The sequence below is a fragment of the Chlorocebus sabaeus genome, chromosome 11 (genome assembly GCF_047675955.1).
Source record: "Chlorocebus sabaeus isolate Y175 chromosome 11, mChlSab1.0.hap1, whole genome shotgun sequence".
NCBI lineage: Eukaryota > Metazoa > Chordata > Mammalia > Primates > Cercopithecidae > Chlorocebus > Chlorocebus sabaeus.
In genome coordinates this window covers 53,538,393-53,556,612 of record NC_132914.1, presented here as the reverse complement: position 1 = coordinate 53,556,612, position 18,220 = coordinate 53,538,393, and the positions used below count along the sequence as shown (strand labels likewise).

The window sequence follows — 18,220 nt, the reverse complement described above, 5'->3', positions numbered from 1 at the left end:
CCCTTTCTGAGGCTACCCACTCCCTGCATGGCCTCCTCCAGCCCCATCCCTGCTGTTGTCCCAGCACTGCCCCTGCCTCTCAACCCCACCCTGGGAGCTCCTCCCAGAGACCCTCTGGCTTACTTACCAGTGTGGCTGCGCTTGTGCACCATGAGCACGTTGGGTCCAATACAGACCATGCCGCAAACGTCACACTTGAGCTTGCCATTAGGCAGCCGGATGCCCCCAGGGGAGTGAGGCTCTGGCCCACTCCCATCACAGTAGCCCAAGGGCTCAGACAATGAATCTTCCACAATCACACTGTCGTCCTTTTCCAGGAGCCGCTCATCTGGCCCCAGCAGTCTGCTCGACTCCTCATCGCTGTACATCTCCACCTTGATGGAGTTGGCTGAGGGGTGGGATGGTGTTTAGAATAGAGAGAGGCAAAGGGGGAAGCTGCTCCCAGGCCAGAATGGCACTCTTTTTTTTTTTTTGAGATGGAGTTTCGCTCTTGTTGTCCAGGCTGGAGTGCAATGGCGCAATCTCGACTCACTGCAACCTCTGCCTCCTGGATTCAAGTGATTCTCCTGCCTCACCCTCCCGAGTAGCTGGGATTACAGGCATGCGCCACCATGCCCAGCTAATTTTGTATTTTTAGTAGAGATGGGGTTTCTCCATGTTGGTCAGGATGGTCTCAAACTCCCGACCTCAGGTGATCTGCCCACTTTGGCCTCCCAACTGCTGGGATTACAGGTATGAGCCACTGCGCCCGGCCCAGAATGGCACTCTTAAAGTTTAAGAGGGTGTCTTTAGGCCCTGAGACATTCAAGCCTTAAATGGAACTAACACCCTAGAATCCCTGCTGCTGCTATCAGAATCCTGCTGGAACCTGAGACAACTTTTTCTCCCACCCACCAGGCAAATAGGCTTCATGAGAAAAAAGTTGGGCCAGGTGTGGTGGCTCACGCCTGTAATCCCAGCACTTTGGGAGGCGGAGGCAGTGGATTCTTTTGAGGTCAGGAGTTTGAGAGCAGCCTGGCCAACATGGTGAAACACTGTCTTTATTAAAAATACAAAAATTAGCCAGGCATGGTTGTGTATGCCTGTAATCCCAGCTACTTTGGAGGCTGAGGCAGGAGAATTGCTTGAATTCGGGAGGCAGAGGTTGCAGTGAGCCGAGATCGCACCACTGCACTCCAGCCTGGGCGACAGAGCAAGACTCTGTCTCAAAAAGTAAAAAGTTGGGGGTACATAGGATGTCTTCTGTCACTGAGGAGACGAGGTGACTAAGGGGAGCTTTTTTTTCTACTCTCTTGTCATTAAGAAAGATGTCTGGCTTGGCCCTGGGCAGGAAGCCAGCAAGTTAAGAGTGGCGGGAAAACGGACCTAGGAAGACTGAAGGGGGACAACAGGCCAAAGAGCAAAACTGGAAGACAGACGTGCTTACAGTTCCCTCCCACCCCATTAGACTGAACCCCTCTACCCTCTCCACCTCCATAAAACTCTGAGGCAGGGCAGGAGGGATAAAGGAAGGAGGAACCATTGAGGAGAAGGCTTTGGCTCTAGCTCCGACCTACATTCCTGGCTATTCCAACCATTTAGAGAATGTCACAGATCTAGGGCCAGCTGGAGAGGAGCAGTCATGGGGACCCTGTCTGGGTAGGAGAATGGGCTGTGGGGAGATGGGGAGGTCCTTCTACTCTCTATTTCCTATCTAACTCCACCTGATGACCATTTCTATCTACTTGCTTCTCTAATTCCATAATTTCTCTTTGAAACCTTTACCTTAATCCCACCTATACCTCTTTTAATTCCACCCTAGTCTGCCAGTGACTATTCACTGTCCTTTCAGAAGCCAGAAAAACCCTAGACACTGGTCTCCTTATCGCTCTTACAGACTAAGCAGGAGACCAGTAGGAGGTGACGACGGGGAAATGGTTGCCAGTGGAAGGTGAACTGAAGGCCAAACGCAAAAGGGTGTGCCTATTGCCAGGAGGTGGTAGGAGGTTACACTTACCGCTGAGTGAGCGGCTGGGAGAAGAGTGCTGGCTGTTGGGGGTGCTCACCGAGGGCCCCACTGGGGCCCCGAGGAACTCCTTCTCCAGAGATGAGTCCCCGCTACCTTGGAGGAGAGAACAAGAGGGCAGGTAAAGCTGGAGCTGGAGTTATCTACTGTCCACTGCCTAATCTTTTAAAAAAATTCAGTTAAATTTCACAAATATTTCCTTCATAGCCATGTACAAGGCAGTGTTGTATGCTGGGCACCATACCTTGCGCCCCCACCAGTCTGGATGCCTGGTGCTGCCTTCCGTGAGCTCAGTGGCTGGGCCTTGCCTACCCTACCTTTATCTAGGCCTGAGGGGAAGAGCATCACTGCCTGACGTCCACAGGAAGCCGGGCTGGGGCTGGGCGTGCCAGGGCGGAGAGAAAAATGGGGGCTGCAGAAGGGACAGATGTTCAGGACAGACATTCTTCCCTACTGGTCCTCTCCGGAGCCCCCAGCCAGGTTCAGGATCTGCAGGAAAGGCAACTGGAATTGTCCCTGAATCTAATGATAATATTAGTAATCATCATAGCAGCTAATGATATTAATTGAATACTTACTATGTGCCAGGCTTTATTCTATGCACTTGAAATGAATAATTTCATTTAATCTTCACAACAACTATATGAAGTAGGTGCTAATATCATGATTTTTTCAGATGGGGCAACTGAGGTACAAAAGAGGTTATGTTACTTGTCTAAGGTTACATAGCTGCTAGTGTGGAACTGGGATCATAGACAATAAGTGTCCATGTCCTTCACCACCACCTACCCAGCCAATTGGGGGTCACCGTCTTAGTAGGGAAGAATTGGGCCCCTTAGACTTTCTAAATTCAGCAAAAATTTGATTACTCCAGAAAGTCTCCTATTGATCTGATTCCAATCACATGTTTACTATTTGATGTCCACTGACTGTTAAGTGATCAATTTATTCTCAGTATATTTGTTTTAATTTTTTGATAAATTGCTTTGTAAAAATGCTTTTTGAGGCTTTCATAATTTTTTTGAAATCAGATAACATACCTAAAGAAAGATATGAATGTCTTTCTAAAAAAAATCCCTCCTCCCCGCAATCTTCTGCACAAATACATAGGTGAAATAAAAATACATGTAGATAAACACACACAGAGACACAGCACATATGTAGATACATATAAAGAGAACATACCTATTGGGATAAACATACTGGTAGCCTTCTACATTATCTGCTAACATGAACATGCATGGATGTGTGCACACAGGCCTAAATATGGAAGAGAGAGAGAGAGAAAGAGCAAGAGAGAGTGCAAGAGAGAGAGAGGAAGCCTAAAATTCATCCCTGAAGTCCACCTATTAGTACTTTACCCAATTGCCCAGCTATGTACATACTTACTTTCACAAAATAAAGATTCCATTATAAAATGGTTGGAGTCTTGGGCCTGAGGCAAGAAATCCGGAACACACCCTCCTGAGGGATCCCTCTCCAGCTTTGGTCAGTGGGAAGAAAACAACCACTCAGGACTTTGGGACCATTTCTCATTCATATCCTCTCCTAAAGTCCCATTTTCCCCATTTATCCCATCAAAGCCTGAGGAAATTTGTTCACTATCTATAGAAAAAGCCTTATGGCTTGAAGCGGAGTTTTCCCAGCTGGGGATCTTTAGGTGAGCCATGGTTACCTGAAAATGTTGCCTAAAATTGGAACCACACACATATCATGAAGTGAGCATCTCAGGATTGTGGGTTGAGATTTGTAGACTCAGAGCCAGTTTTAAATATGTCCTTTCAACCAAGTGTAGGGTTTACTAGGGTTAGAAGGGCTGAAAAGGGTATCTTCTTATTCCCTTTATTAGTGCTGACGTGCCCTAAATCACTTGATGTTACTAATCAGGGAAGAACAGGGCACTTGGTTTTGAGGCCTTGACCCTAAAAGGATGAGTGAACTTGTTGGAAATCCATCGCTGGTCCCAGCTTATTCGGCTGAGGCTGCCTCTTGAGGCCAGGGACTTGCTATATGGAGGAAAATATATTTAAAGGTACACTTAGAAACACTGAGGGGAAAGTATCCTTTGTGGCTTTCCCAATTAAGGCCCAGAAGCAGGAAGAGGAGCAGGAGTCATACCAGTAATTCAAGAGGCTCTTTGATGCTATTGCCCTCCCTAAGATTAAGGTAAGGGGCCAGGCGCGGTGGCTCAAGCCTGTAATCCCAGCACTTTGGGAGGCCGAGACGGGTGGATCACGAGTTCAGGAGATCGAGACCATCCTGGCTAACATGGTGAAACCCCGTCTCTACTAAAAAAATACAAAAAAATTAGCCGGGCGAGGTGGCGGGCGCCCGTAGTCCCAGCTACTCGGGAGGCTGAGGCAGGAGAATGGCGGGAACCCGGGATGCAGAGCTTGCAGTGAGCCGAGATCGCGCCACTGCACTCCAACCCGGGCGACAGAGCGAGACTCCGTCTCAAAAATAAATAAATAAATAAAATAAAAAGATTAAGGTAAGGGGAAAATCAGGCTCAAGTCTACTTTCATGGGGCTAATATATATGTGTAATGAATCTGTTTCAGGAGTCAGAAAGGCTTTCATGGACACCAAGGATTTTGAATTCTAGCTTGGGTGAAGGGGACCAGAGTAAGATTTAGGAAGTTTAGCAGTTCCTCTCTCAGCCCCAGAAACCCCAGTATGGGAATTTCAAAAGTCTGGGACTCCCAAGAAATCCCAGACTGTCAAAGCCAAGAATTAAGGCTGCTCTTAGGTCTCTGAGAAATGTTCTTGCTCAAAGTCATCATAGATTGGCTGAACCCCCAGAGGGCAAAGCCAAATCATGAGGTTCACATCAGAGGAACTGGGAGGTAGGTAAAGGCTGAAAAGTAGGAGGGAGAGAAAGGAACTGGGAAACAGGCCACAAGCTAAAGGTGTTTCACATGTTAAAGGAGGTCAGCCCTCCACTCCTGCTGCCTTTCCTTGAGACCTTTACATAGTGGCTACATCTAGGGAATAGCCATGAGCTTGGAGAACCTCCACACTTCTCTGCAAGGGACCTCATCATAACTGCTTTCCCTTTCTTGACCATGGGCTCCAGGGTGGCAGGATCCTAGCCTGCTAGGAGGGAATAGTGGGTAAAAGAGCAAAGAAAGACGCCCATCCTCAGCTCTTTTGTGGGGAGGAGGCTGAGGCCCCTCAGATCTCTGTTCCAGGCTGAGGCATCTGCTTGCCAAGGCTCCTCTTCCTTACCTTGATTTTCTCCACTACCCCTTCCCACCCAGGCCTGTCTCGGTATTTCACCCCAGGCAGCTCTACCTCTATCCCCAAGGCCTAATCAAGATGTCACCACAGGCTCCCACTGTCCAAGTCGCCGTCTTTGCTTAGCAACACCAAACACCCTTTCCCATCCTCCGCAAGTATAAGGAGGAACGCCCCCTCCCCCGCTACACACATACACACACGCGCGCACACACACACACATACACACAGCCCCCATCCTCTCCATCTCCTCAGGCTTGGGAGTAGTTACTGAATTGGCTCCCTAGCCCCAGCACCCCCCTTCCTCCCTCCACTAGCCGCCTTCTGCCTGAACTTACATTATCCTTCCCTTGCCGGTGAGACCCTGGGGTGCGAACGCGGCCGCCGCCTTGGAAACGGCGAGGGAGTGCGGGTGGTGTATGCATGTCTGCGTCTCAGTGGCAGGCAGGGGTGAGCCCAGCCACTCACCTTCCAGGAAGCGTGGATTCCTGGAAGTGAGGGGAACCGCCGTCATTTCGCAGGCAGCAGCAGCGGCACGGTGAGCAGAGGCCCACGGCTGTAGCCAGCAAGAGCAGCTCAGCCCAGGGTGTATGTGTGTTGAGTGTGTGTGTGTGTGTGTGTGTGTGTGTGTGAGAGAGAGAGAGAGGGAGAGAGAGAGGGAGAGAGGGAGAGGGGAGAGCACGCTTGGATGTGCTTGGGGAGGGGGCTGGAGAGAATGTATATGTGTATATGGTGGGGGAGATGCTAGGCTACAGCATCCCTTTTCCAAGACAGTGCAGGGGGTGGGTGGTGGGTGTGTGCACAGGGAGGGAAAGGCAGATGCCGTTGCCCCTCGTGCCCAGCAGACAAAGAGGAACTGCACAACAAATGCCTGAGAGAGGCAAGAGTGTGTGCGCGAGAGAGAGAGAGAGAGAGAGAGAGAGAGAGAGAGAGAGAGAGAGAGAGAGAGATGGATGGGCCTGCGGGTGGGAGGGAGAAAGGGGGGGCCCCAGGGAAGGCCCAATCCTCTGCCAGCTGGGGAAGCCAAGGCCCCAGAGGTCATGGGGCCCAGGACACGGACAGCTTCAAGGCTCTCAGATCGGCAGAAAGCCCCTCCCCCACCAAACTCTTTCCCTCCTCCTCCAGGAGGAAGGTTGCTCTCTAGATCTGGGGACTGACAGCCTCCTCCTTTCCAGCGGCGAGAGGGCCCAGCAGTCTGGTGTCAGGCTAGTGTTGCTCCGTGGCCCTGAGACCTTTCAGATCCCAGGCAAAAAGGCTGGTATGGTCTCCCCACTTCCCCTCCCTCCTGTGCCCCTGGGGCCCCAGCAGCCGAAAGCCCTGGATGAATCCGCCCTCTATCAGGACAAGGCCTCTGCTCCCTTCCCTTTCAGAGGAGCTGCTCACTGACAAACTGACCTACTTTGGAAGACTACATTTTCTGATTCCAAGAATTTGGGGGTGGGAGGGGCTGTGAAACTTTGGGTTGCCTACCCCTGAATCCCTTTCTACCAAAGTTCTCTTAAACATTTAACAGTCTTAGGAAACGGGGCAAGCACTGCTCAGTCAATTAATGGCATGAGCTGGGTTTGAGCAACTCTGTTTCCCTTGAAAGATAGGAAAATGGAGGGGGTGGTTATCTGTGCCGTAAATTAATAGAGTCCTGCTTATCTCCCCCTTTTCCCTGCCCCAGAAGGGAATGATCTGCAGCTTTAAAAAGAGAAAAGGGGAGAAAAGATGGATTTTCTAAATCACGTTCTGTGAGGAATTCAAATCTCTTGGAAGAACAGGAGAGATACCCTTTTCATCAAGTGGCCTGATGAGGGAAAGTCACCTGGTGTGGAACAGAAGAACTGTGGGGGCCTGTGGAGGTTCGCAGTGTGCTTCAGGAGGGCTGCGTGCTGCAGCCTTTCCCTCTGCTTCCATATGACTCTTCCAGGAGAGATGGGTCAGTGATGAGCACAGCTTTGCCCAGTCCTAAGAGGGGTACTTTTCAGAGCTAATGGTAGCCCTACTTTGACTTTCCCCTTTCCCTTTCTAAGGTAGCTGCTGACATCTAGAATTCTCAAAGTACACAGGAGGAGTTCCTGGCCTCCACTTCCATTCAGAAACCATCCTGTGCAGAGGCCACTTCTTATCTAGGAAATGCCAATCTGCTGAAAGCAGGGAAAACTTGGTTTCATAGCACGGTGAAGCAAATCACCTCAGTTTTCCATGAGTATCCAGTATTCTCCATAAACAGGTTTGAAAAGAGCTCCACAGGATTTGTAGTTTCTCATTTGCCTGCTTTATGGCAGGGACTGGATTTTATCCATCTGAGTGTTCCCCAGCACTAAAGCAGGGTCCCAAGTGTACTTGTTGCTCAGTAGTGGTTTTCTGAATAGGCTTAACTGAGCAGGAGGTAGGAGGACTGGCTCGCTCCTCACAAGCGCCATGACTTTTGTTCTAATAAAGTCTCTTCCAATTAAATGAGTCTGCCTGATCCCTGTCATTCTGTCAAGCATGCGGCAGGTATTGAATGCCTTTACCCATTCCAACTCCTTCCCTCCTTAAACAAGAAAGGGGCCAGAGTCAACATCTTACCTTACATTACCCGGGTGTTGCCAATGACTCTCATATGTGTGTCTGACCCATCTTGCTATCTCCTTTAGTGCATGCCAATAATTCCTTCATTGGTCCTACTTTAGAGTAAAAAATAAGCTATAGGTCATTTCCACAATGATGCTTGGTTTCTGATAGGGATACTCATCACATCAAAACCGAGTTTTGGTTTCTATTCTTTCTTTTTTTTTTTTTTTTTTTTTGAGATGGAGTCTCACTCTGTCGCCAGGCTGGAGTGCAGTGGCATGATCTTGGCTCACGGCAACCTCTGCCTCCCGGGTTCTCCTGCCTCAGCCTTCTGAGTAGCTGGGACTACAGGCATGCGCCACCATGCCCAGCTAATTTTTGTATTTTTAGTAGAGAGAGGGTTTCACCATGTTGGCCAGGATGGTCCCGATCTCTTGACCCTGTGATCTGCCCACCTCGGCTTCCCAAAGTGCTGGGATTACAAGTGTGAGACACTGTGCCTGGCCTAGTTTTTGTATTTTTAGTAGAGATGGGGTTTCACCATGTTGCCCAGGCTGATCTTGAACTCCTGACCTCAGGTGATCTGCCTGTCTCCCAAAGTGCTGGGATGACAGGCGTGAGCCACCGTGCCCAGCCTTGAGTCATTATTTTAAAATGGAGACATTTCATATAAAAATTTGGATTTCTGATTTCTCCTAAACATTTAGAAGTTTTGGCCACACTAGATACACATTCCTGCATGACAAGTTCTAGTGGACACTGAAAGTTGCTGTCCTTTTAAGTGGGACATATGTTCTCTACTTCATGACAGCCCCCACCGTTCTTTTCTGCTTATTATCCTAACTTTACTTCACTCATTCACACGACCACCTGGCCCTCTCAGGCCTTTGAGGTTTGAAACCTTGTGCCACTCTATCTGGATAGAACAGGATTTCATGTTTGGCTGGTGACTTCAGAGCAAAGGAGAAGGAACCACGTCTTCTTTCCATCTATTTGCTTCAAATTATTCTTCTAATGATGTCCGCTCATATTTCCCTCCTATTCCCTTCCTCCATCCCCCAAGAAGTCTGGAAAAGAGAATTACTATTTAGGGAATGTAAGATCACCAAAATAATTGCACACTACCAAGGGCCACCAAGCATGAGAGTTAGCTGTGTGACTAGGATATTTACAGGCTATGTGCCTAGGCTGAAGGCTTTCTGCTCTGCTCTACAGGAGAGCGTCTGCTTCCAGCCCCTAACAAACAGAACATACAGAAGGCCTACCAGACATATAGGAGCGGCCATTGCAGTCTTCTATGTCCATTTTAAAGAGATTCTGTTGAAAGAGAAAATAGCTGCTATTAGAAGATAGCTCTGGGAAGGGAGGAGGCTTCTCTTTAACATTCTTGAGTTAGCAAGAAACCTAAAGGAGCACTTAAGCATGGTCTGATACTATCCTAAAGAAGAAAAACCTTAGCCAGGCACTGTGGCTCAATGCCTGTAATCCTAGTGCTTTGGGAAGAAGGTGGGAGGATCACTTGAGCCCAGGGGTTTGAGACCAGCCTGGGCAATACAGGGAGATCCTATCTCTACAAAATATAAAAATAAATTATGCATCGTGGCATGTGCCTGTAGTCCCAGATATTCAGGAGGTTGAGGTGAGAGGATCACTTGAGCCTGGAGGTTGAGGCTGCAGTGAGCTGTGATTTTACCACTACACTCCAGCCTGGGTAACCAAGTGAGATCCTGTCTCCAAGAAAAACCTTACACTTTGTCCTGATGAAAGACAATGTACCCTGATTTACAAACCCCACTATTTCCTCCAATTTACAACTTCTGCAGGCCTCCCCAGCCTCTGAGGTTGAGACACTATCTTAATCCAGAGTGGTCCTTGATTTTGAAATTAGACCATGTGGCCGGGCGCGGTGGCTCAAGCCTGTAATCCCAGCACTTTGGGAGGCCGAGACGGGCGGATCACGAGGTCAGGAGATCGAGACCATCCTGGCTAACACGGTGAAACCCCGTCTCTACTAAAAATACAAAAAACTAGCTGGGCGAGGTGGCGGGCGCCTGTAGTCCCAGCTACTCTGGAGGCTGAGGCAGGAGAATGGCGTAAACCTGGGAGGCGGAGCTTGCAGTGAGCTGAGATCGGGCCACTGCAGTCCAGCCCGGGCTACAGAGCAAGACTCCGTCTCAAAAAAAAAAAAAAAAAAAGAAATTAGACCATGTATGTAGGTGTATGTAGGTGGAGGTTACACCTCAGCCCTGAGGAGGCAAAGAAACAGCCCCTCAGAGGCTCTATACCTCAGTTAAAGATGGGGTAGTAATAAGAAGCTGGGTTCAGTCATTCAAGGGATTCTGTCTGGGAGTATGTTGTGTGAGGGATGGTGACAGGAAAAGTAGAAGGTGGAGAAGAGCAGCCCACTCAGGGTTCAGTGATAAGTCCTCTACTGAAGGTGTGATAAACAAATTAAACCTGTAAATGGTTATCCCCACCCTCTCATCAATTACTCTGCTATGCTTATTTAAAAAAAGGGGGGGGAGTCTGAATTTAAAATGAAGGTTAAAGTCTATTTGAGGGAAGGCAAGCAGTAATTGGCAGTAGAGTATTAAACAATTAGTAACTGAGAACACTTAAAAGTGATAATTTGTTGCAATGAATTATCTCTTTAGGAGCCTGTGGGAGGAGAGAAAAAAAATCTATCTGGTGGAAATTTACATACATCCAAAATTGCGGCCAGCCTGGTGGCTCACACCTGTAATCCCAGCACTTTGGGAGGCTGAGGTGGGCAGATCACCTCAGGTCAGAAGTTTGAGACCAGCCTGACCAACATGGAGAAATCCCATCTCTACTAAAAATACAAAAAAAATTAGCCAGGCGTGGTGGCACATGCCTGTAATCCCAGCTACTCGGGAGGCTGAGGCAGGAGAATCACTTGAACCCGGGAGGCGGAGGTTGCAGTGACCCGAGATCACACCATTGCACTCCAGCCTGGGCAACAAGAGTGAAACTCCGTCTCTTAAAAAAACAAATCAAAACAAAATTAGCTGGGCGATGGTGTGAGTCTGTAATCCCAGGTACTTGGGAGGCTGAGGCAGGAGAATCACTTGAGCCTAGGAGGTGGAGGTTGTGGTGTACCGAGATCCTGCCACTGTACTCCAGTCTGGGCGACAGAGTGAGACCCGGTCACAAAAAACAAAATAAAATAAAATAAAATAAATAAATTAAAATTGCATCCCCCACTCATCTGATGAAAACTAAACGCCCTGAGGCAGAGGCAGAAGCAAGAATGGGGCAAGGGAACAGTCTGAGTTGCTGTGGGGATTCTTGGTCTTTTTGAAGGATCTCACTGAGGCAGACGGATAAAAATTTGGTTTGCTTGTAATGGTATATTGAGAGAGGTGAGGGTCGGGGTGAGGGGGTGCAGGAAGGCACACAGAGGAAAGTATCTGTTTTCCTGCCCCCCACCCAGTTCTTGTCTGGAGTTGAGAGACTCCTTTTAAAGGCTCATGAGAAAACCTGAAACATGGGCTTACCTTCACTTCACAAAGCAATTCTCTCTTAAATTTTGTCAGAGAGATTCCTAGTATCAACCCTATTTCCCTAGGAAGCCAGGGCATAGAGAAAAAAATTATCTAAGTTTATTAACCCTCTTTTCTTGACATCCTTCCTGGGATGGACTGAACTTTGGGACCAGACCACTAGAACAAGCCACAATAATAAGTGGTTCCTTGAAGGGTCCCTTAGGAACAATGATTAGAAGAGCCCAAGTCCACAGTTGTTAGGGAACTCATACTTTCTGGAACTAGCCATGCAACTTGAGATAGAGATCAAAAGATAAAGGAGGGCAGTCTGGTATTGAGGGCCCCTTTCGTTTCCAAATCATTAGATTCATAATTGCCCTTTGGGGCTTTTCAAAATGAATGGAAAGCTTGGGCTGGGCGTGGCAGCCCATGCCTGTAATCCCAGCTCTTTGAGAGGGCGAGGTGGGTGGATCACCTCAGGTCAGGAGTTCCAGACCAGCCTGGCCATCATGGTGAAACCCCATCTCTACTAAAAATATAAAAAAATTAGCTGGGTGTGTTGGTGCACACCTATAATCCCAGCTACTCGGGAGGCTGAGGCAGAATTGCTTGAACCGGGGAGGTGTAGGTTGCAGTGAGCAGAGATCACGCCACTGCACTCCAGCCTGGGCAACAAAGGGAGACTCCATTCCCCCCCCAAAAAAAGAATGCAAAGTTCAAAGTGCCACTTGAAGCTGGGCGTGGGGGCTCACACCTGTAATTCCAGCACTTTGGGAGGCTGAGGTGGGCGGATCATGAGGTCAGGAGTTCGAGACCAGCCTGGCCAACATGGCAAAACCCCATCTCTACTAAAATACAAAAATTAGCCGGGCGTGGTGGGGTGCACTTGTAATCCCAGCTACTCGGGAGGCTGAGGCAGGAGAATTGCTTGAACCTGGGAGACGGGGGTTGCAGTGAGCTGAGATTGTGCCATTGCACTCCAGCCTGGGCGACAAGAGCAAGACATTGTCTCAAACAAAACAAAACGAAACAAAACAAAACAAAAAAACCCCAAAGTGCCACTTGAAACTTCCCTCACACACCTCCCCATGCAGGAGAGGCAAGAGTGAGCAGGATTTTCCTGTTTTCTGCTTAGAGAAACTGAGAGAAACTGAGGCTGAGAGCAGTGAAGTTACTTGTCCCAGGGTTCATGGTGAGAATAGAACAAGAACAAGAACACAAGTTGCCTGCCTCTCTGAGGTGTCCTCCTTCTATTAAATCTTTCAAAAGCCAGGCTACTCAAGGCTTTCATGGGTTTTCTTGCTTTTCCCTGTTTTTGTTTTGTTTTTGAGATGGAGTCTCACTGTGTTGCCCAGGCTGGAGTGCAGTGGCATGAGTTTGGCTCTCAGGTTCAAGTAATTCTCCTGCCTCAGCCTTCTGAGTAGTTGGGACTACTGGCATGGACCACCACACTTGGCTAATTCTTTTCCCTGGTTCTAACATCAGGTAAGGCATCTTTTCCTTTGGTGTGATCCCTGTGGGAGTGGGGTCTGTTACTTTAAAAGGAAGAACAAGTCGAGCTGGCTCTACAGGAAGAAATATGCTCGTATTTTTTTTTTGTGTGTGTGTATGCGTGTGCATGCAGTATGCCTAATGCCTCCATGAATGAAGGGCTAGACAAGCACTAGGTGGGCAGAACAGGTGAAGCACAGCATTCAGCTAGCACTGGCTCAGGAAGTGTATCTCATTCTTGGACTTCTGCCCAAATGGCCCCAAAACAATTTCCAGAAGGGTCTGAAGGAGTTGTTTTCTGAGTTGGACTTTCTTTCTAACAGTAAGCTGAGTTTTCCTGCTTAATTGCTCTTAACATGTGCTCTGTGACACATCTTGGGCAAAATCAGTACTTAGCTGCCTCCAGCTAGGTTTTTGTTTCTTTTTTTCTTTTTCTTTTTGAGACGGAGTCTCGATCTGTCACTCAGGCTGGAGTGCATTGGCATGATCTCGGCTCACTGCAACCTCTGCATCCCGGGTTGAAGTGATTCTCCTGCCTCAGCCTCCTGAGTAGCTGGGATTACAGGTGTGCGCCAACACGCCCAGCGAATTTTTGTATTTTTAGTAGAGATGGGGTTTTGCCAGGTTGGCCAGGCCGGTCTCGAACCCCTGACCTCAGGTGATCTGCCCTCCTCAGCCTCCCAAAGCGTTGGGATTACAGGCGTGAGCCACCGCGCTGGTTTTAATACCAAGTTGGTAACCCTGGAAGTGAGAGGGTATTGGATTGAAACTCTGCTGTTCTCAGTCCTGGTTTTCTGTGCAAACCAGGAGCAAATCAGTAGATGCACTTTACTCTTTGCTCAAGTCTCCCTGCACACATCCCGCCCAGCCTTCCTACTCTCTACCCCTCAAAGCACCTCCTCCCCTGCCTAACCAGCCAGGCGGATCTTAGTATCTCCTTAGAGGAACTGGGTCAAATTAGGCAGTGCCAATTGGAGACACATTGCAAGAGGAGGAGGTATAAGGAGAGGGAAGTTAGTTACATGAGACAGTTTTAGATCAAAGATCTTGGAAGGAGATTGGCTTTAAAGCAACTGTCGGCCGGGGGCGGTGGCTCACACCTGTAATCCCGGCACTTTGGGAGGCTGAGGCAGGCGGATCACTTGAGGTCAGGAGTTCAAGATCAGCCTGGCCAACGTGGTGAAACCCCGTCTTTAATAAAACTACAAAAATTAGCTGGGCTTGGTGGTACGCGCCTGTAGTCCCAGCTGCTTGGGAGGCTGAGGCATAAGAATTGTTTGAACCCTGGAGACAGAGGTTGGAGTGAGCCGAGATCACGCCATTGCACTCCAGCCTGGGTGACAGAGTCAGACTCTGTCACAAAATAAATAAATAAATAAAGCAACATAACTGTCACTCAGTGATGGGGGGGTAGACACATATGTACTGTAAATTGAGCTCTGAGCTGAATACAAAGCAACTAGAAACAATCAGTGTTCCAATTCAAAAGGAATATCTCTGTGAGGAGGGAGGAAACGCTGGTCATTGTAACCTCTGGAGACACAAATTTTCTTCCCTGTTCTTTTTTATTGTATTTACTAGAGATGGGATCTCACTATGTTGTCTGGGCTGGAGTGCAGTGGCTGTCCACGGGCACAATCACAGCACACTACAGCCTCAAACTCCTGGCCTCAAGCAATCCTTCCTCAGCCTCATGAGTAGTTGGGACTACAGGTGCATGTGCCACTGTGCCTAGCTCTTCCCCATTTGTTTGAATCCACTTGGCATAAACAAGAGTCCTCCATGGCCCTGGCTTTCTCCCACCAACATGATAACACATTTGAACAGGAATGGGCATCCTTTCTAGACAGAAGATTTCCCACTAGGCTCCCTGACAGGCAGCAGGAGGACGAATCCAGAGTCTGATTTCCAAGAGGAGATCAGGTATCAGCTACCACCCCCTTTTCCCCAGAAACATTCTCACTGCTCTAAGTATTGGTGATAAAAATGTGAGAAAGTGAGGTTTTCTCTATGTGGTGGCTCCAAAAGCCTGAAATAAGATGGACATCACAAGTGATTAAAACTCTTCAAATACTCTAAAGAATCCTGTTTAATCCAGTAACACTTCAAAACTGGAATTTAGGCCAGGCATGGTGGTCCATACCTGTAATCCCAGCACTTTGGGAGGCCAAGGCAAGAGGACTGCTTGAGTCTAGGAGTTGTAGGCCAGCCTGGTCAACATAGTGAGACCTTAAAAAAAAGTGTCATTTAGGCCAGGTGCGGTGGCTCACGCCTGTAATCCTAGCACTTTGGGAGGCCGAGGTGGGCGGATCACGAAGTCAAGAGATGAAGACCATCCTGGCTAACACAGTGAAACCCCGTCTCTACTAAACATACAAAAAAATCAGCTGGGCGTGGTGGTGGGCGCCTGTAATCCCAGCTACTTGGGAGGCAGGAGAATGGTGTGAACCCGGGAGGCGGAGCTTGCAGTGAGCGGAGATTGCACCACTGCACTCTAGCCTAGGTGAAAGTGTGAGACTCCATCTCAAAAAAAAAAAAAAAAAAAGTCATTTAGGCCGGGTGTGGTGGCTCACGCCAGTAATCCCAGCACTTTGGGAGGCCAAGGCGGGCGGATCACCTGTGGTAGGGAGTTTGAGACCAGCGTGACCGACATGAAGAAACCTCGTCTCTACCAAGAATACAAAATTAGCTGGGGGTGGTGGTGCATGCCTATAATCCCAGCTACTCGGGAGGCTGAGGCAGGAGAATCACTTGAACCCTGGAGGTAGAGGTTGCAGCCAGCCGAGATCAGGCCATTGCACTCCAGACTGGGCAACAAGAGTGAAACTCCATCTCAAAAAAAAAAAAAAAAAAAGTCATTTAACACATGCTTATTGTGGCCTAGGGGGTAAAAGGTCATGAGCAGAATATTGTTGGGAAAGACGGTGAAGGTAGAGAGAATGGCAAGGATCCATACCATGTTTGTGTTATTATTCCCAAACTCTAACAGGCAGAAGTAGAAAATTTTTCTCCATTTTCCCTTAGTACCTGGGTTCTGAGGTGGAGACCAGTGGTTATTAAAAAGACAGAACTTCCCATGTGCCTTGGGTGTGAGCCATTCAGGTGCTACAAGTAGAGCAAACCCACAGCATCATCCTCTACTATCTGTGCCTTCCTGAACTGAATGAAATCTGAGCAAAAACATGTTGGAATCACATAGCTGGCTCTGCTATCTATCAAAAGCTTTGCATAATTGAGGAGGAAGAAGAGGCAAAGGGGCCAGGGAAAGGTATGGAATTAGCCATTGTCTGCAAGCCCCTTTCCAGGAAAAAGATCTAGACATCAAGCAATTTGCAGCTCTGAAATAATCTTTAGGGTCAACCTAGTGTTCTCTGAAGGAAACCCACCAATCTTAGCTCAGCTCATGTGTTTGTCTTTACAGTGGAAAGATCTGACTCATTTTTCACCAGGCTGTAGATGGTGACCTTCTGTCTACATATAATACAGTTGAAGACAGCTCAGCTTCATTATCCAAGTACTTGGGGAGCAGTGCAGAGGGGATGAATTCCCAGGTCATCCTAGGAATGGCCAGTCTCTAAAATAAAAAGGGGTAAGAGCTGAAAACACAACACCTGGGCAGGGGGAAAATATCACCTCATTGTCTCCTTTTAGATCTCAGATGGATGCATCTTTTCTCTTGTTCTTTGCGCTTCTCTGTCCTCCCCATGTAGACTGCAGAAGAGAGAGAAGGCTAAGGTTTATGAGTGGGAGAAGAAACAATCCTATCCCTCCCATGTCTCATTTCAGGACATAAGGAACGAAGGAAAAGGGCCAAACTAAACACTTTAAATCACTAGATATGATACACAGGAGATGATACTTTTTGGGGTTTTTGGGCATACCCCGAAGTATAGCTCTCTGTTGATAGAAAGTCGTCACAAAGTCACTGCTGTTCAGTGGTATGTTTGGGCAGGGGTGGAGAAAGTAGAGCAGGGAAATTCAATTTGAGTTTTATAATAATCAGTTTTAAAGCCAAAGATGCCCAAAACAGGGTTAGTGCTCTCAAGTGAAGTTTGAAATTACAGGGAAGTCTCAATGAACTATTCTGACTAGGGTACAGTAGCAAAAAAATGTAGAAGAGACAGGAACAATTGCCTTCGATTGCAATTGTAGCCAAAAGTCCCTAATACATGCTGATCAAAAAAGCTCACTGTTGTCTGGGCCAGAAAGATGTTTTCAGGCTCCACTGCTAATAGTTTTGCTCTGACAATCCAATTTGGTAAGCCTCTCTTCTTCATGTGGAGGGTCTAGGGAAGGGGTACTCCAGGACCTGAGGAATCCTGGAGCTGAAATGGAGTTGAGAGATGACCTACAATTTCCTGGTTTTTAACAGAAGAAACTAAGCCCAGAGTCACCCATCTGGTTAACAACAGAAGTAGGACATGTAGAGCCCAAGTTACCATTAGAGGGTTCTTTCTACTGGAACACTTTATTAAATCTTGCCCCAGTTGGAAGATTTGGGCCACCCTGCTTGCCTTCTTTCTTGGGTTATTAAATGAATAGTTTTTGGGTCTGTGTCTTGGTGACCTAAATCCTTGAACAGGAAACACAGGCTTATGAATGGGAGGATAAATAATCCTCTTCCTCCTATGTCTCTTTTCAGAGATAATGGACCTGAGGAAAACCTCAAACTAGATGGTCATTAAGTCTCTTTAAAGTAGAAACGGCCTCTTAGCTCGAGGACTACCCCAGCATATGTATTGCATCAGAGCCTACAATGTGGATCCTACCCCCAGCTGGACCAGGTCATTCATATCAGCATTCATATCAGCACTACCCTTTCTTAGATGCTTTTGTCTGATAAACTTTGAACCTATCTCTCTGTTTCCAGAACAGAGTTCATAACTCTTTTAAGAAGAGGAAGCAAATCAAAGCCTGGAATTCAAAGCTTTCTTCAGTAGAGTCAACAGACCAATAAAGAAAGGGAGTCCCTCTGCCTGTGGTATTGTCCACACTCACAGGGTCCCACACTCTTATTTGTTCCTACAGAGTAAAATGAAGCTAGAAATACCTATCTTTCTTTTTCTTTGGGGTGTGTGTGTGTGTGTGTGTGTGTGTGTGTGTGTGTGTGTAGGGACAGAGAGAGGTGGCCAGTTGGGGAAAAAAATAATTCCTTTGTGGATACTGCTGTGTGTGTGGGGTAGGGTGAAAGGTGGGATAAGTTTCTCCCATGCTGGGAAGTTCAAGCTGCAGATTTCAAACTAAGAGGATATAAAGAGACTTTCAGTTGCATTTTCACTGGGAAAAAGTCAGGACTTATTTCTGAGCCAAGTCCTGAAATATGCCTTACCCTTAACCTACTCAGAGGAAGGGGATTGCCCAAAAGCTACAATTCAACTAACTAACTGCACTCAGTGGGCAACAAAGACATTATATTTTGTGTTTGAGACATGAACTTC

At 47.8% G+C, this 18,220-nt stretch overlaps 1 protein-coding gene and 2 long non-coding RNA genes across 11 annotated transcripts in view; 2 read left to right on the top strand and 1 right to left on the bottom strand.

Annotated features, from left to right (window-relative positions):
* The window catches only part of IKZF4 (IKAROS family zinc finger 4), a 31,880-nt gene that overhangs the window by 11,107 nt on the left and 2,553 nt on the right, over positions 1-18,220 (bottom strand). The window contains exons 2-8 of one of the 9 annotated variants that reach the window (XM_008003592.3): positions 16,416-16,493; positions 9,051-9,102; positions 7,801-7,898; positions 5,580-5,729; positions 3,395-3,488; positions 1,997-2,101; positions 128-388 (exon numbers count right to left, since the gene is read on the bottom strand). In XM_008003592.3, the coding sequence (XP_008001783.1) occupies positions 128-388; positions 1,997-2,101; positions 3,395-3,488; positions 5,580-5,666 (547 nt within the window). In that variant the 5' untranslated portion in view covers positions 5,667-5,729; positions 7,801-7,898; positions 9,051-9,102; positions 16,416-16,493. The other 8 variants (XM_008003593.3, XM_037996964.2, XM_008003602.3 and 5 more) reach the window with 8 other exon arrangements.
* On the top strand, positions 2,064-17,832 carry LOC140712773 (uncharacterized). The gene is made up of 3 exons (XR_012094517.1): positions 2,064-2,126; positions 16,232-16,371; positions 17,653-17,832. It is a non-coding gene; the product is annotated as an uncharacterized lncRNA (long non-coding RNA).
* On the top strand, positions 6,296-7,686 carry LOC140712772 (uncharacterized). Its single transcript, XR_012094516.1, has 3 exons — positions 6,296-6,499; positions 6,911-7,165; positions 7,260-7,686. It is a non-coding gene; the product is annotated as an uncharacterized lncRNA (long non-coding RNA).